General features: G+C 38.5%; 1 protein-coding gene across 1 annotated transcript in view; it reads left to right on the top strand.

The window, feature by feature from the left end:
- LOC126481730 (titin) overlaps positions 1-27,522 on the top strand; it is a 534,189-nt gene that overhangs the window by 428,306 nt on the left and 78,361 nt on the right. Inside the window, exons 98-103 of the mRNA XM_050105683.1 lie at positions 8,132-8,284; positions 13,479-13,651; positions 20,703-20,893; positions 24,273-24,588; positions 25,954-26,242; positions 27,243-27,372. Coding sequence (XP_049961640.1) covers positions 8,132-8,284; positions 13,479-13,651; positions 20,703-20,893; positions 24,273-24,588; positions 25,954-26,242; positions 27,243-27,372 — 1,252 coding nt within the window. The remainder of the gene's footprint in view (positions 1-8,131; positions 8,285-13,478; positions 13,652-20,702; positions 20,894-24,272; positions 24,589-25,953; positions 26,243-27,242; positions 27,373-27,522) is intronic.

Raw genomic sequence — 27,522 nt, forward strand, 5'->3', positions numbered from 1 at the left:
TAGTAACTTTTTTTTAAAATGAATTTTACACTGTCAAGAAAACTTGAATAGAATTTTTTGTGTTTATGTCACACACAATTTCGGGTTATATCGCGATTATCGGGACTGTAGATAACACGAAGTTTTTTCAAGAACAAGCTCTGCTGTGACACTAATACTCAGTTGTGTGACAAGAATGGACATGACAGCAAGTACATGAAACAAATAAATTTAAATTCGACACTATTTCTTCTTAAATAAGTTTTTTTAGCAGACAAAGAAATTACCTGTGATCTCACTCGGGGGCCATCATGAATACCTGTGGGTCGGGGAAGTGATGATGGTGTTGATGATGATTTGGATCTCTCGATGGAGTACTCAGGAGGATGTTGTCATAAGAAAAAGCAAATCTAGTGTTCTATAGGCCAGAAGACAGGAATGTTCAATCACCTAATTAATTAGGTAGGATAGAGAACTTTGAAAGATAAAGTGGATAGACTACAGTGAGATACAATAGGAATTCATCAAGTGCAGTGACAGGAAAATCATCATTTATGGTCAGATAGGTTCAGGAATATTAACACAAAATCAAGTAGAGTTAACTTAGGAATTGGTCTAATAATGATTAAGAAAATAGGAAGCAGGTGAACTACTAGAAAGAAAATAGTCAATGAATTATTGTAGCCCATCTGGACACAAAGCCAAGACCCACCACAGTAGTACAAGTGAATATGGCTACCAGTGCTGTAGATGATGAACAGTTGAAACTGTTTGCCATTCTGCAAGCATTAGAGCATATGCGCCGACATCGTGGCACGAAATTCATCATCTGCTCCGATTCCCAAAGTGCTCTACACACTCTTCAACAAATGTACCCAGCAGATCGGATGGTGCAAGAGGTGCAGGACACACTCCTGCTCTTGCAACAGCAGGGTAAGGATGTGATTTTCTGCTGGGTTCCAGGGCACATAGGGATTCCTGGAAATGAACTTGCAGATGCGGCTGCCAAGGAGGCTTGCTCCATCCCACCTCCTGCTCGCTGTTCCGTCCCCCTGCAGGCCATTATGTCTTTCGTGACTCGGAAGGTCATGCGTTGGTGGGAGGCTCAGTGGCTGGACGTGAGGGATAATAAGTTGCGAGCGGTGAAGGATTCTGTCCGACCGTGGCTCACCCCCTTCCGACAACGACGCGCTGAGGAAGTAGCCCTTACACGGCTTAGAATAGGACATTGTCCTTTGACACATGGTTTTCTGTTACGTCGTGAGGAGCCACCAACGTGTCAGACATGTGGGACACAGTTGTCGATACGGCATATTTTAACTGAGTGTGTTTTATATTGAGGTTTGAGGGAAGATTTCAGTTTCCCACCAGACCTACCCTCTCTTTTAACTAATAATGAGGCGAGTGTCACTAGAGTTTTACGTTTTTGTGTGATGTCTGGCCTTCTTCCCAAAATATTGGGATTGAAGTCTTAATGTGCTGTGCAGTGGTTTGGTCACCCATTATTTGTAAGTGGTCACTCAGCCACCGTTACTTATTTTTCCCTGTTTGCCCTGCTATTTTATTTTTAGTTTTATCTCCCTGTTTTGATGTGCTGTGTCCAATCTTGCAATTTGAACAATACCACTTCTCTCACGATTCGACTCTGAATTGAACTTTTGGGAACGGGCGCTGATAACCTCGCTGTTGTGCGCCCTAAAACACTAATCATCATCATCATCATCATTGAAAAATGTATGATGAGGCGAAAGAAATTATGCTGTTCATTAAGGGATACAAAAATGTATTTTTTATGGCAGACTGGAATTTGGTAGTATGAGAAGGAAGACCAGGACAAATACCAGGAGCACATAGACTGAGGGAAGGAATTGAAAGGGGAGACACCTGGTAGACTTTTGCAAAAAGCATAGTTTCATAATTTAAAGAACTTGGTATGAGAGTCATGAAAGACAGTTTTGTTGTGTGAAAGAGACATGGACACATTACAAAGTTTTAGGTGGATTATAAAATGGTGGGTGGAGAATTTGGGGATGTGTTTCAAACTGCAAAACATGTCCACAGACAAATGTGGACTCTGACCATAGTTATTTATGAACTTCAGATTAAACCTGGAGAAATAGCAGAAACAGTAGGAACTTAAGGAGATGGTACATGGACAAATTGAAAGACAAATGGTTGTTGAGATTTTCCAAGTTAGCATTAGGCAACAATTGCCTGAAACAGGGGAATACAATAGAACATGAATAGGGAATTATGAGAGATGAAATAGCAAAGGATGAAATAGGAAAATGACAAAGCCCAGAAGAAATTGTGGAAAACACATGATATATTGATTTTTGTTGATGAAAGGAGGAAATAAAGCAGGCAAAATGAAATACAGATGTCTAAAAAATGATACTGGCAGAAAGTGGAAAATGGCAGATCAGGGGTGGCCAGAGCAGAAACACAATTATATGGGAACATGCACAATTACGGGAAAGATAGATGCTGTGTATAGGAAAATGAAAAAAAATGCCTTTACAAGAAAGAGGTGCAGCTGAATGAATGTCAAGAGCTTGTGTGGGAAGCCAACACTAAACAAGGAAAGGTGAACTAAAAGTGGAAGTAATACACAGAAGGGTTATACAAAGGAAAAGAACATGAAGACAAAATTACAGAAATGGAAGAGGCATTAGTTGAAGATGAAGTGGGAGACATCATACTGCGAGAAAAAATTGACAGATCACTGAAAGACCTTAGTAGAAACAAGGCATCTGGATTGAATGAGCTTCTTTCAGAATTTTTAATATCCTTATGACAACTAAACATGATGAAACTGTTCCATCTGGTATGCAGGATATGTGAGACCCAAAAAAGACCCTTATACTTCAAGACAGATGCAATAGTTTCAGTACCAAAAATGGAAGATGATGAGTGTTTCCAAAACATCAAGTAAATTATCATGGTTGCAAAGTATTAGCTCTCATTGTCTACAGAACAACAGAATGACTGGTGGCAGTCAAACTGGGGAGGATCAAATTTGATTCTACAGTGCATCTCAGAAAATAGATTGAAAAAAGGCTAATCCACATTTGTAGATTTAGAAAGAAGATTTTGCCAATTTTTGAATGAATACATTTGTTGAAAGGCAGTAGGGATAAAATACAGGGAAATGTAATATACAACTTGTACAAAAACCAGGCTACAGTTATGACAATTGAAGGATACAAAATGGTGCCAGTAGTTGACAAGACAGTGAGACAGAGCTGTAGCCTGTCCCTCATGTTATTCAGTATGTATACAGAACAAGCAGTAAAAGAAGAGCAAAAGAAACTTTGAAGTGCTATTAAAGTTTAAATAGAAGAAACAAGAAATAAAGAGAAATTGTAAGCTTTAAACATCTAATATTAATCTGAAGAGAATAAGCTTTGTTCCTGGGAGGATGTGTGTGGAGTGTAGTCTTGATGGAAGTAAATCATGGACAGAAACAATACTGAAAGGAAGAGAGTAGATATTTTTTCAAAAGTCTAGAATAACAATTAAGATTATGAGTAATACAGGGGTGCAGCATTGAGTCAGGGAGGAAAGATCTCTATAACACTCTGTGACTAAAAGAAGGATAAGTTGATAAGACACATCCAGAGACATCAAGACATGATCAATTTAGTAATGGGGTGGGGGAGTGTGTGGTAAAAATTACAGAGTAAGACAAAAGCTTGACAACAGTAAGCATGTTCAAATGGATGTAGGATGCAGTATGTATGCTTGTGGTAGATAGAGTAACGTGTTTGGACTGAATACTACAACAGCTAAAAAATAGTTTTCTGCAGGGAGTCTCAGTTCTCTCTTCTCTTCTTGATCTGATGTCCAAAGGATATATAAGATTCACAAAGACTAAAATAATTATGAAATAATATGAAATGAAGTGCTTGTGATCTAAGTTCTGTAATGTACTATATCAGACATGAATATGTATTGTCAAGAGCGTACAATACACAATAGTCTGTATTCAGGTGCATGAGAAGTGAAGTTAATGTATCTTTTAGCCAAATATCTCTTTTTTCCAGTTTTGCATGATTTCCTAATTTCACTTAAACTAAATGCCAAGAAAATTCATTTGGTGCCCCTTCCTAACTGAGCTCTGTGTTGACAATGTAGGGAAAGATAGCTTGCTCCTTACTGTAAAGATGAGACATTAAGTTACAGACAGACACAATTAAAAGACACTTACACAAAGATTTCAGCCACAGCCTTCATCAACAAAAGAGAGACACACTCCATTCATACACACAAGCAAGCACACTTCACACACACACACATAACCACTAACTCCAGCAGTTCCAGCCAGAATGCAACATAACACCCTTCATTTCAATGGCTGCATCACTACCCAAGCTGTCTGGATCCACCCCTCCACCACCAGCTTTTCTGAACTGTGCATATAGGAGCTATCCTTACAACACATTCTCCGCTCCTGTAACTGTCATACTGTCCCCACACCCTCCTCCCAAAAATTTCAACCCCTCTGTCCTATCATCTCCTCCTCATTCTCATCCCCCATGCACTTTGTTTGCTACCCTCTGCCTATGCACTTACTTGTCTTTCACTACTCCTCTCCTTTTTCGACCCTATTTTCCCCTCCTACCTGTCCCACAACCTCATATTAGCCTTTCTGATTTGCTTAAGTAACCCAGGATGTAATTCTAGCATTTTTGAATGCAGCAGGAGGCACACAGCCAAGTGCAACTAGAATTCCACTGTAAATCTCAATCACATTTTGTTATTGTGAGGGAACAACTCACCAGCATTGTGAAGCTACTCCAACTGCCTTACACTCCATATTTAACTCTGCTCTACTTATTTTCTGGACATTTGAACAAAGGAATATAAAAGAATTATTAAGGTAGTGCAAGTGGTTTTGTCAGGATGCATGAATAACTATGAAGTTTCACCTTCCAGGGTGTATATAAAGATAGAAAAATATGCTGATTGTGTATGGATGCAGGAGGCTCATATCTTGAAAAGAGTAACCCAACGTACAAATAAATTTTCCTTTTTATGACTTCTATCCCAATGTTGTTGTTGTTGTGGTCTTCAGTCCTGAGACTGGTTTGATGCAGCTCTCCATGCTACTCTATCCTGTGCAAGCTTTTTCATCTCCCAGTACCTACTGCAACCTACATCCTTCTGAATCTGCTTAGTGTATTCATCTCTTGGTCTCCCTCTACGATTTTTACCCTCCACGCTGCCCTGCAATACTAAATTGGTGATCCCTTGATGCCTCAGAACATGTCCTACCAACCGATCCCTTCTTCTGGTCAAGTTGTGCCACAAACTTCTCTTCTCCCCAATCCTATTCAATACTTCCTCATTAGTTATGTGATCTACCCATCTAATCTTCAGCATTCTTCTGTAGCACCACATTTCGAAAGCTTCTGTTCTCTTCTTGTCCAAACTATTTATCGTCCATGTTTCACTTCCATACATGGCTACACTCCATACGAATACTTTCAGAAATGACTTCCTGACACTTAAATCAATACTGGATGTTAACAAATTTCTCTTCTTCAGAAACGCATTCCTTGCCATTGCCAGCCTACATTTTATATCCTCTCTACTTCGACCATCATCAGTTATTTTGCTCCCCAAATAGCAAAACTCCTTTACTACTTTAAGTGCCTCATTTCCTAATCTAATTCCCTCAACATCACCCGACTTAATTAGACTACATTCCATTATCCTTGTTTTGCTTTTGTTGATGTTCATCTTATATCCTCCTTTCAAGACACTGTCCATTCCATTCAACTGCTCTTCCAAGTCCTTTGCTGTCTCTGACAAAATTACAATGTCATTGGCGAACCTCAAAGTTTTTATTTCTTCTCCATGAATTTTAATACCTACTCCGAATTTTTCTTTTGTTTCCTTTACTGCTTGCTCAATATACAGATTGAACAACATCGGGGAGAGGCTACAACCCTGTCTTACTCCCTTCCCAACCACTGCTTCCCTTTCATGTCCCTCGACTCTTATAACTGCCATCTGGTTTCTGTACAAATTGTAAATAGCCTTTCGCTCCCTGTATTTTACCCCTGCCACCTTTAGAATTAGAAAGAGAGTATTCCAGTCAACATTGTCAAAAGCTTTCTCTAAGTCTACAAATGCTAGAAACGTAGGTTTGCCTTTCCTTAATCTTTCTTCTAAGATAAGTCGTAAGGTCAGTATTGCCTCACGTGTTCCAGTGTTTCTACGGAATCCAAACTGATCTTCCCCGAGGTTGGCTTCTACTAGTTTTTCCATTCGTCTGTAAAGAATTCGTGTTAGTATTTTGCAGCTGTGACTTATTAAGTTGATAGTTCGGTAATTTTCACATCTGTCAACACCTGCTTTCTTTGGGATTGGAATTATTATATTCTTCTTGAAGTCTGAGGGTATTTCGCCTGTTTCATACATCTTGCTCACCAGATGGTAGAGTTTTGTCAGGACTGGCTCTCCCACGGCCGTCAGTAGTTCCAATGGAATATTGTCTACTCCGGGGGCCTTGTTTCGACTCAGGTCTTTCAGTGCTGTGTCAAACTCTTCACGCAGTATCATATCTCCCATTTCATCTTCATCTACATCCTCTTCCATTTCCATAATATTGTCCTCAAGTACATCACCCTTGTATAGACCCTCTATATACTCCTTCCACCTTTCTGCTTTCCCTTCTTTGCTTAGAACTGGGTTTCCATCTGAGCTCTTGATATTCATACCAATCGTTCTCTTATCTCCAAAGGTCTCTTTAATTTTCCTGTAGGCGGTATCTATCTTACCCCTAGTGATATATGCCTCTACATCCTTACATTTGTCCTCTAGCCATCCCTGCTTAGCCATTTTGCACTTCCTGTCGATCTCATTTCTGAGACGTTTGTATTCCTTTTTGCCTGTTTCACTTACTGCATTTTTATATTTTCTCCTTTCATCAATTAAATTCAGTATTTCTTCTGTTACCCAAGGATTTCTACTAGCCCTCGTCTTTTTACCTACTTGATCCTCTGCTGCCTTCACTACTTCATCCCTCAAAGCTACCCATTCTTCTTCTACTGTATTTCTTTCCCCCATTCCTGTCAATTGCTCCCTTATGCTCTCCCTGAATCTCTGTACAACCTCTGGTTCTTTTAGTTTATCCAGGTCCCATCTCCTTAAATTCCCATCTTTTTGCAGTTTCTTCAGTTTTAATCTACAGGTCATAACCAATAGATTGTGGTCAGAGTCCACATCTGCCCCTGGAAATGTCTTACAATTTAAAACCTGGTTCCTAAATCTCTGTCTTACCATTATATAATCTATCTGATACCTTCTAGTATCTCCAGGGTTCTTCCATGTATACAACCTTCTTTCATGATTCTTAAACCAAGTGTTAGCTATGATTATGTTGTACTCTGTGCAAAATTCTACCAGGCGGCTTCCTCTTTCATTTCTGTCCCCCAATCCATATTCACCTACTGTGTTTCCTTCTCTCCCTTTTCCTACACTCGAATTCAGTCACCCATGACTATTAAATTTTCGTCTCCCTTCACAATCTGAATAATTTCTTTTATTTCATCATACATTTCTTCAATTTTTTCGTCATCTGCAGAGCTATCCCAATATCTATTGGATAAATCCTGTATGTCTATTCCTATAATGAGTGTAGTCATTTATTTTCTAGTTGTCTTTTCATGGTCCATGACTTTATTTTTCATTTTCTATGTGGTTTATAGTCCAGATCTGTACGTGCAGCGCATTCATTTTTCTTGGAAAGGTGTAAATGAGACATTAGGCTAAACAGTGCTATTTATTTTATACTATTGCATATACTGTATGTGTCAGAAAGATTTCTAAACCATTTATTTACATATTGAATATACAGATAACAAGACTGATGAATTGATCTCTCTGGTTTTCTTGGCGGATTGATTAATATGAGCTTTCAGATGTTCATCTGAGTTGTCTTTTCTACTTTCTGCCCAATATTTAGAAACTGTCCTAACCATCTTCTTCAGGTGCTGCAAGTTTTGCTATTATGTGAGCTCATTGCCTGCACTCCAATATTGATGATTGTTTTAGTATTATGATATGCATCAAATATATCTTTAATGCCTATTTATCACAATCATAAAGATATTAATGACTTGTATGTATCCTCTCCTTTTAGATATGAATAACCCAGACTGGTGGTTTGTTAAAAAACATCTCACAGAAGAGAAAGGATGGGTTCCAGCTCAACTTCTAATGGATGAAATTAGGTACACAACATTTGTTCAGAAAGTAATCCAGCAAAAAATTGACCAGCTTCCTGTTTTTGAAAGTAAGTGTTTTGGTCTCTGTCTTTTTGTACATGAATTTAGCTATTTAATATAAGATGTAATAATTTTGAAATTAGTATAATCAGTTCTGTTGTTGGTTGATGTTGTGACAGAATGTCTTGAATGTTTGTATTTGTTTGTGTCTACATCTTATGGCAGATTGTATTAACAAATTTGTAGATCCTAAAAAACTTTCACTTCAAGACACTGTTGCGATAAATCTGTATTAAGGAAAAAGTAGGCTGCATTTAAAATCATACAAACCTTTAAGTGAAATTTGCTGATCATACATGGAAAGGTGTCTTCTGCGGCACTACGTCTGGATCTCAGAAGATCATTTTTCTGTAAAACTTTTTCTGTTATGGAAATGGAACACTGCAACTGTGATGAATAAAAGTTTCCAAAAATTACAGCAACCAGTTGCCTTTTGTGATTCTTCAATCTGTATTTTCTGTGACTAGTTTTGAATCACCTAATGCCGCTATTTCAAGTTCTTTGACTCTTACAACGGCAGTCTGGATTCTCTACAAATTGTAGATAACCTCCTTCTACCTGTATTTTATACCTGCTCCTTCAGGAGTTCAGAGAAAATATTAAGGTCAACATTATCAAAAGCTTTCTTTAAATCTATAAATGCTATAAACATACATTAACCTTTATTCAGTCTGTCTTCTAAGTTGTAGGATCTTACTGTCTCGCATGATCCTACAGTTCTATGGATACCAAACAGATCTTTCTCAGAGTCAGCTTCTACCAGCTGCTTTTCTTCTGTAAGCAATTTCTGGTGTATTTTGCAACCAAGACTTGTTAAACTGGCAGTTCAGTAATATTCAAACCTCAGCATCTGCCTTCTTTGGGACTGGGATTATTAGACTACATAATTATTATTACGGTCTGAGGATGTTGTATCTGTCTCATATACTTTGGATACCAGGTGGAATAGTTTTATCATGGTTGGTTCTCACAAGAATCTCAACAATTCTGAGGTAATGAGATTCCTCCAGGTGCCTTGCTCCCTCTTTGGTCTTTGCTTGTTCCCTCATATTTTTCTTACAGTACCATTTGTGTTTCTATATTTGCATTACTGGTTGTCATAAAGAGCCAATTCCAAATGTTTGTTTTCACTCTGATATGAAGACTATAGTACATCAAAAATTTAGAATTTATTATTTCTATGGGTGATGTTAACATCTTGTATCAGGGCTTCTGAAAGTCATACTCACCTCTCCTAAAGTCATTCTGTTACCCACCCAACCTGCAAAACATTCCTCTTAAAGAATGATGAAAGGTAGCTGAAGCCCTGGTAGAGGATGTTAACATTGCTCATAGAAATAATAAATTCTAATTTCTGAAGTACCATATTTTCCATGTCAGAGTAAAACAAATATTTGGAATTAACTCTTTATAATAACCAGTCATACAAATATAGGAACATGAATGGTACTGTAAGAAACATATGAGAGAACAAGCAAAGACCTAAGTGGGAGCAAGGGACCTGGAGTAGAGACATTACCTGCAAATTATTTAAATCCTTGGGAGGACCAACCATGACAAAACTATTCCACCTGGTATGCAAAATATATGAGACAGGTAAAACACCCTCAGACTGTAACATAATAATGTAGTGTAGTAATCCCAGTCCCAAAGAAGGCAGGTGCCAATATGTGAATATTATTGATCTGCCAGTTGCAATACACACCAAAAACTATTTACAGAAAAAAAAGACTGGAGGAAGCTGACCTTGTGAAAAATCTGTTTGGGCTCCATAGAACTGTAGGATTGTCAGGACAGTGTTGCCACTACAACTTAGAAGACAGACTGAAGAAAGGCTAACCTATGTTCATAGTATTTATAGATTTAGAAAAAGCTTTTGATACTTTTGACAGGAATATTTTCTCTGAAATTCTGAAGAAGCAGGTATAAAATGCAGGTTAAAGAAGAAGTTATCAACAACTTGTAGAGAATCCAGACTGCATTTGGAGGAGTCAAAGAACATGAAATGGAGGCACTATGTAAGAAGAGAAGGAGACAGAGTTGTAGCATATTCCCCATGTTATACAGTGTGCACATTGAGTAAACAAATTGTGATGGGAATTAAAGTCCATGAAGAAGGTAACAATTTTGCCACTGACATTGTAATTCCATCAGAGTTAACAAAGGACTTGCAATGTCTGTTTAATGGAAAGAGTAGTGTCTTGAAAAGGGATTATAAGATAAACATCAATAAAAGTAAAAGAGGGATAATGGAGTTTCGCTTATATAAATCAGATGATGCTGGAGAAACTAGATTAGGAAATGGCACATGAAAGGTAGAAGACGAGTTCTGCTATTTAGACAGCAAAATAACTCATGATGGAAAGTTGGGAGGGTATAAAATCCAGATTGGGAAAAGCAGGAAAGAGTTTCTGGAAAAGATAAATATTTTAACATGTACTAATAATAAGACGTATAAACTGCCATGTCTGTTTGAACATGCTAATCTCAAAAACTACTAGATGACAGGTAATTAGAGCATAATTTGAGGCCACATTATCTAAAACTGTCCTATCTGGCAGTCTGAATACACTGCTCTCCAAAACTGATAGATGAATTTTCAAGGGATTTTCACAAGTAACCAGAGCGTAGCTTGGAGCACTGTGTAGGTTTTACTTTTTCAAAATCGGAACACTTGGGCAAAAGTTATAAATCAAAAAATCGAAAATCCAGGATAGAATGTAATATTGGGAAAAAGTTATAGTGATTTAAAATTTCATAGAAAACCACCATGTTTGTCTATTTGAATACGCTGATCTCCAAAACTACTAGATGAAATTTTGTGGGGTAGCCAGGGTATAGCTTGGGGCAATGTATAGGCTTTATTTCAACACAAGTGGAACACATGGAAAAAGATATTGTAATTTAAAGTTTTATGCAAAATTACCTGCACAGCTCAGTAGTTTGGATTTTAGTCACCAGTAGCTCACGTAGTTAGTTTTGTAGTACACTGAAGAACCAATAGATGATGCTGTTAGTTTTGAATTTACTTGTGTAGGATATATGGGTTTACCAATTTTGCTTTGTGTATTAAAGACATAATGACACTGCTTTGCTTGTTTTGATGCATTTTATTGATATTCTTTTCTTGAAAAGGTAAAAGACTGTGGACTCAATCATCTCAAGAATTGTGAGGTGAGACTTTCTGGAGCCCAAAATCGTTGGGCTTTAACTCGCTCTTTGGAAGCTCATTCTGAAAGTAAGGCACAGTGTAGCTCTGATCTAGAGTGTTATGCTCTTTAGAACCCTTCTATCACAGAGGCTTAAAGTTACATCCCTCCAACATAGCACCATAGAACCAGAAATTTTAATTAGAAGTGGTGCAGGCGAGTGAGATTTTATACCCCAAATCCCACTTATTCTTAATGTTTTACCATTTCACTTTATTTTTGTACAGATCTCGATGAGCTGATGCTACATCATGATCATAAACAAAGCACAAGGCCAGATGCCACATGCTATGGGCATCGACCTAAATGTCAGTTGCTTTTTGCACAGGCAGCTCTATGTGGCTTTCTCCTATGTGAGTGAAGCAAACAAGCTCTTGATTCATGTCCCCAATCATACTACTTTACATGTATATAAATAAGCTTTGTAAGTGAAAAGTAAATTCCATGTGTGTGAAGTTTTGGGCATTGATATAATTAAATACCTGGGCAACACTGGGTTTCTCAGCTAGTCTAAGATAAATGTAAGCGTTAAATAGTTTATTTCGAAAGTTACATCTACAGAGTGTAGCTCTGCATGGAAGTAAAATATGGATGATACATACTACAGAACAGAAGAGAATAGAAGGTTTTAAAGTGTTGTGCTGTAGAAGAATACTGAAGATTAGATTGGAAGATAGTGTAACCAATGAAGGGGTAAGAAATTTATAGCACAATTTGACTAAAAGAAGGCATATGCTGATGGGACACAGCCAGAGAAATGAAGGAATAGTCGGTTTGGTGATGGAGGGACGTATGGAGTGTAGAAATTGTAGACAGAGAGCAAAGCTTGAATGCAGAAGCAAGTTCAAGTGGATTCAGGTTGCATTACTCATGTAGAGATAAAGGGATAGACTAAAATGGAGAGATACATCAGACTAGGCTTTCGATTGAAGATCACAACAACAACATTAATAATAGTAGCGAGATTGTTGAATAACTTGAAACAACTGAACAAAACTGATCTTTCGCACTACTCATTTTTGCAGAAGGTTGAAAAAGATTTATTAATATTGTTCTTGATACTGGTGGCATGTTTTGTCAAAGACAGTGAATATTTACTGTATATACACATTCAGTTTATAAATACACAGCCTACATGTCAGTTCAGACTCAAGATGCATCATTTTACAAGAGTTGTGTATAATTACCAATACATACATCTGAATTAAGTGGAGCAAATAAATCACATGTAAACTGTTTATTCATGTACTTGAGAATGCTAATAATCAACAGTTTTCAACTGTTCTACCCTTCTCTTACTAACACTTTTCAAAATGTTTTAATAAAATTTATGAGTAATGAATGTTTGATGAATTTTCACTTGACAGTGTTGGTAAAATAAGTGAACTAATGCAGCTGTTAATTTGTTTATAATCTTAGCATTTTCAAAAACAACGTATAACTTGAAAATATAAGAACTGAAACGTTGGAAGGGCAGGTTCAAGTATCAAGAACTGAGTAACAGAAACTGGAATTTATAGCATCTTAATACATATTTGTTCTCCTGTTTCAATTATGACATCAGTTCAGTAATATTTATACTTGAGAGCTGACCTGGACTGTCATTACATGTCTTTCTTATTCCCATCTCTCTTATTCCTTATTGGCTGATAAACAGACAGTAGATCCAAAATTACACCTTGTTTTAAGTTTAAAAAAACTGCCTGGAGAAAGACTTTTTTCCTGTTTTCATTCATTATTGGTTAGTAAATAAGCAATAGATCTAACAAATTAGCTGTTTCAAAGATATACACTCGCTATTCAAATAAATCACTGGAAGTGGACAGTCAGATAAAATTTGGTGATGTTACAGTTCTGCTATCAAGAATGATTGTTCTAATATTTATTGGCTAGAAATGCTACATGGCTGAATTATCAGCTTGTCTAGTTCTATAAATGTACTGATGATCAAGAAAACTGAGGTTTATCTAATGTTGTGTTTTCTCTGTTGCAGAACCTGTACATACAGACAAAGCTACCGCACCAAGATTTGTTGAGAAGCTTCAACCTAAGCATGTTCCTGATGGAACAACAGTTGAATTTCGGTGTCAGATTTCTGGTAGCCCTCGTCCACAGGTTACATGGTTTAAGCAGACAGCCATTCTGTTGCCTTCTCATGACTTCCAGGTGCGTAACAAGAGAAAGCTAGGGGATATAGTTCCTCTCCGTGTTATCAAAGAGGGACCAGTCTCGTTCCCATACCTGTGCTCTTCACTTCTGTGTATCTATCATTGAAGGTGGAGTCAGTGTGAGAAAGAAAACAGTTTTTGCTACACTTTTAAGTGGATATGTGGAAAGGCTTATAATAATGACAGAGAGCTCATGTGTATGGTTGATGTAGATCTAGAGCTAGAATGCATTGATGATGACAAGCAAAGTTTATGAAGAAAGGTGTATGAGTATTGATTTAAGATCCACCAAAACAGTGTTAATGGCTTTTATGAAATGTGTTTTAATGCCTATCATAATACGAATATATGAGGGTAATTTCAAAAGTCTTGCACACTGCACATGCATGACTGTCATAATAGCATGATCAAGATTAAGTAATTTCAGTTGTAAGTGGGACTTTAGGCGTGACAGTCATATTTGTGTTTGCTGGTCTGGTTCACATGGTTGTGTCGAGAGTAATCCTGTTTTAAACTGGAGCTGAAACTGAGTCAGGTTGGATTACACATAATGACCAGCATTGCTACAGCATAATCAAAACCCTATGTGGAAAGAATCAATGGATATTTACAATGCTTTTAGAGAGGTGTGTGAGGATAATGTAGTGGATTGTAGCACATTGTCATGGTGGTCTTCTCATTTCTAGAATGTTGAGTAAGCACTGAGGACAACCCAAGAAGTGGAAAACATCAACTGCAACAGGCTACACCTGTCAGGTTTTTGTTAATGACATTTTGAAAGTGGATTGACAAAAAACATTTGTGGAAATTCCATATGAGGCCAGAATGTCTGTCACTTCATTTTACAGAATCGTGGCTGAAAAGTTAAAGGTGAGAAAAGTTGCTGTCAGATGATGTGAGTGAAGAGCAGAAAGCAGTGTCAAAAGAATCACAGAAGAATTCATTCGACATCATCGAACAGAAGGAGAAAAGTTTCTGAAAAGGATTGTTGCACTTGATGAATTTTGAGCCAGAAATGAAGTCTCAGTCATCATGATGCAAAAGTTCAGGCTCTCCTTGCCCAAAAATTTCCGCCACCAACAATCAAAGGTGAAACTGATGACGATCTTTGTGTATGACAAAATGGAGTTATAGCTACAACTAGAGTGCCCCAGGGAACATTTGTAACAGCTGTGTACTACAAGCTGTTTCTACAAAATGTTTGGCATCTGAAAATTTTTAAGAAGGCCTGACATGCTTGCAGCTGGTGACCTTATTTTGCACAACAATACAAGACTGCATATTGCCCTACCAGTGAGAGAAATGCTTGCCAAATATGGATCAGAAATTCTTCCTCACTCATCATACAGTCCTGATATGAGCCACCATACTTTAATTTGTTTCCCAAATCAAATGAGCAACTCCATAGAAAACATTTTGATACCACTGATGAAGCTTCCAGTGAGATGACCCAGCTAACCATACGACTCCCTGTCCAGAGCACAGAAGTTGCCAAAATGTTGGAAAGCTGTCATCAGCAATAATGGAGATTATATTAATGGCCTGTAAAGGTATTTGTAAAAAAAAAAAAATTTCTTCAGTTCTATCTTACACTGTGCATAACTTTTGAAATGATCCTCATATATTGTGTTATGTGTTCTGTTGGAAGTGACCCTTTGTGTCTGGCAATTCTGAAGTTATTGCTGAAATATACAATGATGGTTACAAAATATCTGTTTTAAAGGAATAAAATTACATTTATATTTCATACCCAGTATAGGCCAAAGGTAATTGTAGCATACTTGGAAAGTGGAGTACTGTTTAGTTATGAATCAAAGAGGACTTAAAAGTGCATCAGGATAGTGAAGTATTTTATTTTATGTTGATTTGCATTACAGAGATATGAATATAGATTAGGGTACATCATAAATTGAGTGAATAGAAAGTTTAGCTGTGACTTGTGTCGTAATATTTAATAGACCATTCTCTCTCCTTGGATGATAATATTACCTATCAGGCATTCTTTCTCATGGGTTCACTGTATGATGTCTTCATTCCTTACTAAACCAGCTCATTTGATCTTTGACTATGAGGTGACTTCAAAAAACAAATTACATTTTCTTGTGGAAGGCCAAGTAACTTTTATTGAATGTCACTCTACATTTTAAAGCGACACAGATAAATAACATTGTTTTTCAGCATAGTCATCAAGTTTCTGTAAAGAATGGTTGGAATTTTCTACTGATCATTCAATTCCTCGTCAATACAATTCACTCCTTGGTCACAAAGGAATATCAGAACTGCTACGTGAATATCCTCATTATTGATAAATCTATTTCTCCCCAGACATTCTTCATCAATTTCCAGACACTGTCCCCTGTGGTGTGTGTTTTTTATATATATATATATATATATATATATATATATATATATATATATATCTAAAAACAAAGATGATGTGACTTACCAAATGAAAGTGCTGGCAGGTCGACAGACACACAAACAAACACAAACATACACACAAAATTCAAGCTTTCGCAACAAACTGTTGCCTCATCAGGAAAGAGGGAAGGAGAGGGAAAGACGAAAGGATGTGGGTTTTAAGGGAGAGGGTAAGGAGTCATTCCAATCCCGGGAGCGGAAAGACTTACCTTAGGGGGAAAAAAGGACGGGTATACACTCGCACAAACACACATATCCATCCACACATATACAGACACAAGCAGACATATTTTTAAATATGTCTGCTTGTGTCTGTATATGTGTGGATGGATATGTGTGTTTGTGCGAGTGTATACCCGTCCTTTTTTCCCCCTAAGGTAAGTCTTTCCGCTCCCGGGATTGGAATGACTCCTTACCCTCTCCCTTAAAACCCACATCCTTTCGTCTTTCCCCCTCCTTCCCTCTTTCCTGATGAGGCAACAGTTTGTTGCGAAAGCTTGAATTTTGTGTGTATGTTTGTGTTTGTTTGTGTGTCTGTCGACCTGCCAGCACTTTCATTTGGTAAGTCACATCATCTTTGTTTTTAGATATATATTTCCTACGTGGAATGTTTCCCTCTATTATAACCATATCATTAATTTGAACCCAACAATTACGTTTATTATTGTCGCTGTTGCATCTCGAAATCTTTCCTGTCGTCTTATTTTTTCTCTTTCTGAAAACTCTTTGTCTTTAAATATGTCTGCTTGTGTCTGTATATGTGTGGATGGATATGTGTGTTTGTGCGAGTGTATACCCGTCCTTTTTTCCCCCTAAGGTAAGTCTTTCCGCTCCCGGGATTGGAATGACTCCTTACCCTCTCCCTTAAAACCCACATCCTTTCGTCTTTCCCTCTCCTTCCCTCTTTCCTGATGAGGCAACAGTTTGTTGCGAAAGCTTGAATTTTGTGTGTATGTTTGTGTTTGTTTGTGTGTCTGTCGACCTGCCAGCACTTTCATTTGGTAAGTCACATCATCTTTGTTTTTAGATATATATTTCCTACGTGGAATGTTTCCCTCTATTATAACTATATATATATATATATATATATATATATATATATATATCTAAAAACAAAGATGATGTGACTTACCAAATGAAAGTGCTGGCAGGTCGACAGACACACAAACAAACACAAACATACACACAAAATTCTAGCTTTCGCAACCAACGGTTGCCTCGTCAGGAAAGAGGGAAGGAGAGGGAAAGATGAAAGGATTTGGGTTTTAAGGGAGAGGGTAAGGAGTCATTCCAATCCCGGGAGCGGAAAGACTTACCTTAGGGGGAAAAAAGGACGGGTATACACTCGCACACACACACATATCCATCCACACATATACAGACACAAGCAGACATATGTCTTTCCCTCTCCTTCCCTCTTTCCTGATGAGGCAACAGTTTGTTGCGAAAGCTTGAATTTTGTGTGTATGTTTGTGTGTCTGTCGACCTGCCAGCACTTTCATTTGGTAAGTCACATCTTTGACTATGAGGTGACTTCAAAAAACAAATTACATTTTCTTGTGGAAGGCCAAGTAACTTTTATTGAATGTCACTCTACATTTTAAAGCGACACAGATAAATAACATTGTTTTTCAGCATAGTCATCAAGTTTCTGTAAAGAATGGTTGGAATTTTCTACTGATCATTCAATTCCTCGTCAATACAATTCACTCCTTGGTCACAAAGGAATATCAGAACTGCTACGTGAATATCCTCATTATTGATAAATCTATTTCTCCCCAGACATTCTTCATCAATTTCCAGACACTGTCCCCTGTGGTGTGTGTATATATATATATATATATATATATATATATATATATATATATATATATATATATATATATATATATATATATATATATATATATAAAACAAAGATGATGTGACTTACCAAATGAAAGTGCTGGCAGGTCGACAGACACACAAACAAACACAAACATACACACAAAATTCTAGCTTTCGCAACCAACGGTTGCCTCGTCAGGAAAGAGGGAAGGAGAGGGAAAGGTGAAAGGATTTGGGTTTTAAGGGAGAGGGTAAGTAGTCATTCCAATCCCGGGAGCGGAAAGACTTACATTATGGGGAAAAAAGGACGGGTATACACTCGCACACACACACATTTATACATACACAGACACAAGCAGACCAGAAACCGAAATGGTTGTGTAATAGGTGAAAGGAACTGTTTGTGAACTAGAAACGGTGGATTTTATAGCAGCGGTAATGTTGAAAGCAGAAAAAAATTTTTTTGGTTATGGTTTGGAAGTGGGTTACGTATTATTGAGTATATATAGGTGGGATAAAATTGTATAGTAGATTATGGTAAAAAGGAGAAGGTGAATACAAAGTGAAACTACTGGCAAAAACAGAAAGAGAAAATAAGACGACAGAAAAGATTTTGAAATGCAACAGTGACAATAACAAACGTAATTGTTGGGTTCAAATTAATGATATGAATATAATAGAGGGAAACATTCCATGTGGGAAAAATATATCTAAAAACAAAGATGATGTGACTTACGAAACGAAAGTGCTGGCAGGTCGATAGACACACAAACAAACACAAACATACACACAAAATTCTAGCTTTCGCAACCAATGGCTACTACGTCAGGAAAGAGGGAAGGAGAGGGAAAGACAAAAGGATGTGGGTTTTAAGGGAGATGTGTGGATGGATATGTGTGTGTGTGCGAGTGTATACCCGTTCTTTTTTCCCCCTAAGGTAAGTCTTTCCACTCCCGGGATTGGAATGACTCCTTACCCTGCACATAATGAACAAAGGAATGTGGTTGAACATGACCATTATGTTGGTCCAAGTATTACAGTGTGGGGTGGAAAAATGTTGCTTGGAGCGTACTGTCCTCCAAATCTTTGAGCATGAACTCTTTCTGGCAGTGTTGTGACCCTATGCTCCTTTCTCACATGCATCTGATGTACGACTGCATCCAATAGCGCAGGTTCATGTGAGCTGACGTTTGTTGCTGCCATCATACTATTGCACTTTTGATGGCCAGTAGTGTGTAAAAAGAGAGAGAGTGTAGAGAGAAACTGGTATGCCGGTACAATGAGCTTTCATAATTTTAGTAAATATTTCATACAGTTTCAATTGCAATAAGGATTTTATTATTTCCAAAACTGAGGATGGGCTTTCAGCTGCAAATGAATGGTGTGTGGCACAGAGCCACACGTTTAGATAAGATAATCATACTATCTTTCAGGCCACTTCATTTGCTCAGTCTTATCACTCACATGTACACTTACCCGCCCAACGACACAGCCACACATGTGCGCGCACGCTGACACACACACACACACACACACACACACACACACACACAGAAGGAGAGAGAGAGAGAGAGAGAGTCTCTTCTATGATTGCAGCATTGCTTATGCTTCTGTATCAACACTGACTGTTGCTGCGTGGCTGTTAGAGTAAATAATTAGAAAATGTGTGTTGGGGAGAGAAAAGGCTCGAGGCAACATGGACAGAGGATTATGTGTGAGGCAGGGAGGAGATTGGAAAATTTTGACAAGCACGAGACAGATGACTGTCAACATCTGTGACAAAATATATATGTTGTGTGGTACAATAACATACATGAAGGGAATATGCAGCAAGAAAAATAAATGGAATCACAACACAATGAGAGGAAATGACCAAGCACAAAATAGCAAAAGAGGATATAATGAGGACTCTACAGTGGGAAGGAGGAGACTGAGGGCAGGGTCCAGCAGAGGTGTAGGCCAAGGGCTTTGTAGAAATGGAAGATGTGCTGAAATGATAGTTCCAGCCCATGCTTTTCAGAGGCACTGGTGATTACTGGTGATTAAGGAGAGGATCCAAAAGACACAAGCAGGCAGGAATTGCTGTCATTGATGTTGCAATGTGTAGCAGTTTCAGAAGCAGGCAGCTGAGTTTTCTGTTGGCGACAGGTTAGGCAACTGCCATTTATTCACATTGTCTGCTAATTAGATGTTTTACCAAAATAGAATTTGCACAGTAATGGCAACACTGCTGGTAGATGTGGCTGCATTCACATATAAATCTAACACTGATCAGAAATGAAATCCATGTGACTGTGTGATAATAGGATGGTGTACAAGGACATGTGGTAACAACGGAAGCAGGAGGCAAATTCATGCTGCAGATGGGCAGGATATTTTTTATTTTTACTTTTTTTTTAAGGCTCTGCTAAAGTTACCAAGGTATTTGGTTAACTCCTACTTTCCACTGATGGCAAAGCTATAAAAAAAAGACATTTGACATGAAATGGGTTGCAGCTGTTAAAGTACAAGTTGTGTTGACATGGAAGGTTTTAATGAACTGTCGAAAATATGAAGATGAATTCCCAGAGAGGTAACTTAATTGACTTCAGATGGCCCAAATGAAGCAGACTTAAGAGTGGTGTCAAAGTTTGGGGTGATAGGGCTGAGAGTGTGATTTGTCCAGATCATTACTTTTATGTTTTTATGTTTCTTTGCCTTACAATAAATCATTACATACATTAATATAAGAGAGAAAGAGGTAACTTTCAAGCATTGATACTCTAGTTCAATTACTGATTTATTATAAAATATTTTTTCAGATGTTCTACAGTGAAGATAATGTGGCAACGCTTGTCATAAAAGAAATTTTCCCAGAAGATGCTGGCACGTATACATGTGTTGCAAAGAATGCAGCAGGATTTGCATCTTCTTCAACAGAGCTTGTTGTAGAGGGACCATTGTCAGACCATGGGTCAGATGTTGCTGTACTATCCAGGAAAAGCCTCTCAAGGTACAGTCTTTTTTTTTTTTTAAAAAAAAAAAGTAGTAATAGATTAACATAATATCACTGATCATTGCAGCAGAATTATCTGTATGCAATTTTTAATTAAAATAATTTGGGACTGAATGAGATCACTCACTGAATATTATAAACATTGAGTCATTCATAGGCACACAAAAAAGAATGAAAACTTTTCTAGCTTTCAGATGAATCCTTTAACAGGTAGATTGCATGTACATACCCACAAGCACACACACACATGCCGGACAGAGGAAGGAGAGGCTGTTGGGTAGAAGGTGTGGGTGCAGTGGGTAAGCAGAGACAGAGGCAAGGAGGACTGCGGGAACATATGATATATTTACTGGATGACTCTCATCTGCGTAGTTCAAAAAGCTGTGAAGCAGCCATTGAACTCTAATATGTTGTGCTCAGCAGCATGTTCTGCCACTGGGTGGTCAACTCTGCTCTTGGCCATTCTTTCTGGTGGATAGTTGGTTGGCAATTGAGCCCCCATAAAATGCAGCAGAGCTGGTATGTGACATGGTTGCTTTCACAGCTGACCCAGCCTCTGATGGGATAGGATAAGCCTGTGATGGGACTAGAGTAGGATGTGCAGGTGGGGTGAATAGAGCAGATCTTGCACTTGGTAACTCTATAGGCAAGTGAGCCCTGTTTCAAAGGATTTAGATGGGAGCAGCATAGGGATGAACCAGGATGTTTTATAGATTGAGTGGACAGCAGATTATCACTTTAAGACAGGTGGGAGGGATTGCAGATAGAATATACCGTGATGACACCATACTGCTCAAAGAAATTGTTGTCATTGCAGATATGCCATCTGTGGGTGATCAGGCTAAATGGGAGCAATTTTTTGGTCCAGAATTGGAAGATACATAAACAGATTCATGGCATGGCGGCAATGGGTACTGAATGGTGCACTCCTGTGGAAATATGTTTATCTGCACAGTCTGGAGGAATCTTTCCTAGCCTCCCACAGCCCCAAAATTCCTTGCATTGATCTTAATCCAGTGCTAAGACATCTGATCCTTATTCCTCCACAGCCTCAAAAATTTCTCTGCCATATGCTTCATCTGATCCTACTCAATCCAATGTGACACCTGCCTGTACTTTGACCTCTGCCTCTGTAGTGGTTTTGCCCATACTTCTCTCCAAATGAGGCACACTAACCAACAACAGTACCTCTGTTTTGACAGCTGTCACCCTTTCCACACCAAAAAATTCCTCTCAGACAAGCACTATCCCCCAAAAATAGCCCACAAAAAGTATTCCTGCACATCCTCACACACCCCTAATCCTCCCACCACTCCAGAGAACAAGCAGCAAAGATACACATCCTTCACCACCCAACATCATTCCAGACTGCAGCTTCACCAGGGCTTCAGTTATCTATCTCATGCCTGGAAATGGGGTCATTCTATCCACGATCCTTCTAACCACTCCTAATGACGTGCTCCACCATCTACCCAATCTGCACAAGGTCCTGGTACATCCCTACACTACTTCCACTCCCAACCCCTTCGCACAGGGGTCTTATGCCCATAGAAGGCCCAGGTCCAAGACCTATCTCATTCACTCACCCAGCACATCCTAATGTAGTCCTGTCATGGGCTTATCCTGTACCATCAAAGGCAAGGTCACCTGTGACAGCATCCATGTCATATACTAGTTCTGCTGCAATTGCTGCTCAGCATTTTATGTAGGTATGACCAGCAGTCAGCTTTCCACCAGAATGAATGGCCACCGCCAAACTGTGGCCAAGAGTGGTGTCAGCCACTTAGTGGTGGTGCACACTGCTGAGCACAACATGCTTGAGTTCAGTGGCTGATTCTATCCCCTGTCATCTCGATCGGTCCCCCCTCCCCTACCATAAACTTTTCTGAATTACATAGATGGGAATTATCCTTGCAATACATCCTTCGCTCCCACAATCCTCCTGGCTTCAACCTCTGCTAATCCACAGCACCCACATCCTCTGTGCTCACAACCCTCCTAATACGTGTCTCCATATCATTGTCATTGTGTGCTGCACGAATTTAACAGCTCTGGTGCCCATGCACTTGCTGCCGCTACCTCCCACTTTCATATTCTGCACACCTGCTACCTCCCTGTGAGCTGCCAGCTACCCCTTGTCAACACGTCCTCACACTTGCTGCCTTTCTCCCTCTACCCAACACAAGCCTTCACCCCGGTCGACCAGCCAAACTGCAATCCTATCCAAGAACCTTCCAGTCCTTCCGTAAGTGGTGTTCCATCTCAACATCCTATGCCAATCCCAAGCCCCAACCCCTTGCCACAGGGATCATATCCCTGTGGAAGAGTCAGGTGCAAGACCTGCCCAATTCACTCACCCAGCACTTCCTATTCTAATACTGCCACAGGCTTATCCTATCCCATAAGAGGCTGGGCCACCTGTGAATGCAGCCATGTCATATACCAGTTGTACTGTAATCATTGCACAGCTTTTTATATTGGTATGATTACCAACCAGTTGTTAAACAGGTTGAACTGCTGCCACCAAACTGTCACCAACAGCAGGTAAACCACCCTGTGGCACAGCATTCAGCTGAATGTAATATGCTTCAATTCAATGGCTGCTTCACAACCCGGGTCCTCTGGATGCCCCCCATACCCCCAGCTTCTCTGAACTACTCAGATGAATATTATCATTATAACACCTTCTCCACTCCTGAAATTATCCTGGCCTCAACCAATGGTAACCCAATGTCCCCACACCTTCCAGCCCATACTTTCTGCCCCCTGTCCAATCACCTTCTCCCTATTTATGTCCCCTAACTTTAATTGTCTGTTGCTCTCTGCCATTGCACCCATCTGTTTTTCCCCTTCTCTGCTCCACTCACCCCCCCCCCCTCCCTCCCCCACCGTCACCTTGCTCCACAGCCTCCCGCCGCTGCACCTGGTAGTATTGCCAGCCTCCATCTAGTCTCTACACTCTCCACCTGACAGCATTCTTCTCTTCCCCCACCACCTGTATCCTGCTAATCCTTCCCCTCCCCTGCCCCACTCCAGATTGTTGCTTTCATTCATTGTGACAGTTGCTTTTTCATATGAGCTGCCAGAGATGCCAGTCATGCGTGTGTGAGGTGTACTTGCTTGTGTGAATGTATGAGTGTTTTCTTTTCTGAAGAAAGCTAAATGTGTAATAACATTTTCATTGTGCCTGTCTACAACTCTACGTGTCATCTTTATGGCGAGTAGCAATCTGTCCTTATCCTAATATCATTTTAATGTTTACTGTCTTATGCTCTCATAATAAATTTGACTTATCTGTCTATCTGTGTATTTTTATTCCTCCTGTGTTAACAGGAACTTTCTCACTGCTGTCATTTAATTTTTTTGATTATCACAGGGAATCGTCTCTAGCAGACATCCTGGAAGGAATTCCTCCCATGTTTACACACAAACCAGTGCCACTGTCTGCGCCAGAGGGTTCTGATGTGAAACTGGACTGTCAATTAGTGGCAGTTCCTGAACCAGTTATTACATGGTACTTCAACAAAAAGGAAGTTGATAAAACTGAAAATGTTTCTGTTTCTGTTGATTCTGATGGTCATATGTACTTTAGCAAAGTTTCCATTAAAAAAGTAAAGAAATCGCAGGAAGGTGTATATGAAGTCATTGCCAGAAACACCGAAGGAGAAACGTCTATGCCCATAATCCTAAAGGTAAGATAAATTGTAATAAGAATCTATTGTATGTTCTGTGCTACAGATTGATCAAGCACTATAAACTTAGGGAAAAGAGGTGGTTGTTCATCATAAATGCCTAACTTTTAAATGTTTTGAGACTTTATATTAATCAAAAATTTATATACCTCTCTATTCTTTTCAGGCAATAACTTTGATTTAGTGTGTTAGTGAATATTTGACAACATTAACATTAACTTTTACCTTTCTCTTTTTTGCTGTTGGCATTCTGGCAATTGTACCAGACTAGTTGCTTCTTGCAGTTAACTTCTTGTTCAACTGACTTCTTGATAGCTTTTATTTAAACATTTGGTCACGTTTATTTCAGGCAGGAATCTTGGCATGTTCCTTCAGTATTTTTTACATTGAGAGCTGAAAGATAGTATAATTGCATATTTTAAACTCAGTTATATTCTTGCTGTCACATTTCACACAAAATGCATAACAAATATTTTCTATGCAAAGACACATCAAATGCTTTGAAAATGGCATAATTATGCTGAAATTGCTATAGAACCTGGGTACATTACCTTTTCCACTCCTGCAACATAAAAAAACTGTAAAAGACTTGCAGAAGGAACATCATTATTTTACATCTCATTGGTGACGATGTCACTAGAGAAGGAGCACAACCCTGGAATAGGGAAGGAAATTGCCTACATCTTTTTCAAAACAATTGTCTCAGACTTTGCTTAATTGACAAATATAAAACATGTAAAGCATAAATCAGGCTGGTCAGATAGGTATTTGAGCTTTGTCCCTCGTCAGTGCAAGTCCATTGTCTTTACCACTAAGTACCCCACTCAACATGGCATTGTATAATTGCAAACAAATGTAAATGTATAGTTGTGTGGAAGTAGAAATAAGTACACATTTAGAACCAATACTGCAGGGTGAAACATTCGAAAAAGGCCTCTATATCCAGAAACTGACATATCACAAATCGTGCCTATGTAAGTAAAACTTAAGATAGCCTTCTAAAATATGTTGAAGGACTGTTTTCTGCAATAAGAATATAGCACTATTAAGGATTTTGTAATACTCAAGATTATTTACCTTACTGATAAAGATATTGTTATAGTGTGGTGTGCTGATTGGTGCTTGTAAATTAACTCCATAATATAACTGTTTAATTAACATGTTTATACTGAGCTAACTTTTATAGTTTGCATGGCAATGTCATTTCCATGCAGGCTTCATTAGAAATATGGCTATCTGAAGGGAAAATGTCTTGTGTTCATATAATTTTGATTGCCCTCAGGAAACCTACAGTGAAAGCATAATTTAGACGAATGAATATTTACCATACAATTAAAATTTATTTTTGTGATAAATTTCATACAGGTAAAAACATCAAAGAAGGAACCACCAACAGTCCTGGAACCACTGAAACCAACGGTTGTCCATACTGGTGATCCAGTAGTATTACATGCAGTCATAACAGGCAACCCAGCACCAAAAGTCACGTGGCTCAAAGATGGTCTTCCAGCTGACGACCTGCCTGTTTCTCATGATGGAGACACTCACAGCATTTTCTTGAAAGATGCTGGTGAGGGAGACGCAGGGGTCTACACAGTAAGAGCAGAGAACCCCGTTGGTAGTGTAGAAAGTACAGCATCTCTCGTAGTTGAAGGTGAGTTAAATGAAAATATTTGTAAATTTTTCCTATTTACCTTTCCAGAATAAGAAAGTGTAATATGTCAAAGAGATAATCAAAGTTTTTTTATAATAGTTTACCTGCATTCATAAAGCAACTGAGTAAAGAAAAGTATCTTTGTGATTTATAAAACAATTACATAGTATGGGTACTTATTCCTTAATTCTACAAGAATTTTGGGCATTTTGTCCATTAATATTTCAATTGGCATGTTGTGTCCTTCTACAAATAGCTTGTGAAAAGAGCGTGAAGGTAAAATAAGGGAGATTCGACCTCATATGAAGGCGCGCACCATTCGTGATGAACTGGACAGGAGTGAAGTGACAATGGTATACAAAATACCTTCTGCCACATACCATAAGGCAGCTTCTGGACTATAGCTGTAGTTATAAATGTAGTGTAGAATATTAATATCAAATTATATGTTAAAACATTCACAGAATACACTAGTACGTTCTTTGTTGTTCAAAAAATTTTTTGAGAGACTGTATTTAATCTCCATCACTGGCCATTTATATCTCACTTATGTTCAGTAGTTATTCCTGTATGGTACAGAGTTGCTATTAATATGATATCCCATGTCAAGGTTAAATTAAAGGTTAACCAGCCCTAACAAACTGCATAGAATTGCTATAACATAGAAACTAAGTGTGTAGGCATCACTCTTTAATGACACAATTTAAAATGGGTTTCATTTTATCCTCCGTTGGAATGCAGCTTAAACATAGACTTTGCATCATGATTGTATGTATGTATTAGTTGGTGTGGTGATGACGACAACATCTGCAAAAGCATTAGCTCACATAGCTACTATTGTCACATCACCCATTGTGGCCAATGTGTGTGTGTGTGTGTGTGTGTGTGTGTGTGTGTGTGTGTGTGTGTGTGTGCGTGTGTGTTTTCCTTAGCTGACATTATTTCGTATGCTTAGACATCCAATAATCTTTGACTTTTGTGTTGTACCACTATTTTATAGCACCTGATGAGAACATGGAGCCACCACTTTTTACGGAAAGATTTGAGGAAGTAAAAGTCCCTGAGAAATGTACATTACGTCTGGTAGCCAAGGTGACAGGGAATCCTGTTCCAGAGATTACGTGGCTCAGGTTTGTGAAGAATATCTTCTAATATTGTAATTTTTGAGTGTGAAATAAAATTAACTGACAGAAGACTGCTGCATTCACTAATATTATCTTAATTATTTCAGAATCATTTTATGCATTTGAATCATAGATTATAGTTCTGCCTTTTTTATT

This window comes from Schistocerca serialis, chromosome 5 (genome assembly GCF_023864345.2).
Source record: "Schistocerca serialis cubense isolate TAMUIC-IGC-003099 chromosome 5, iqSchSeri2.2, whole genome shotgun sequence".
Lineage (NCBI taxonomy): Eukaryota > Metazoa > Arthropoda > Insecta > Orthoptera > Acrididae > Schistocerca > Schistocerca serialis.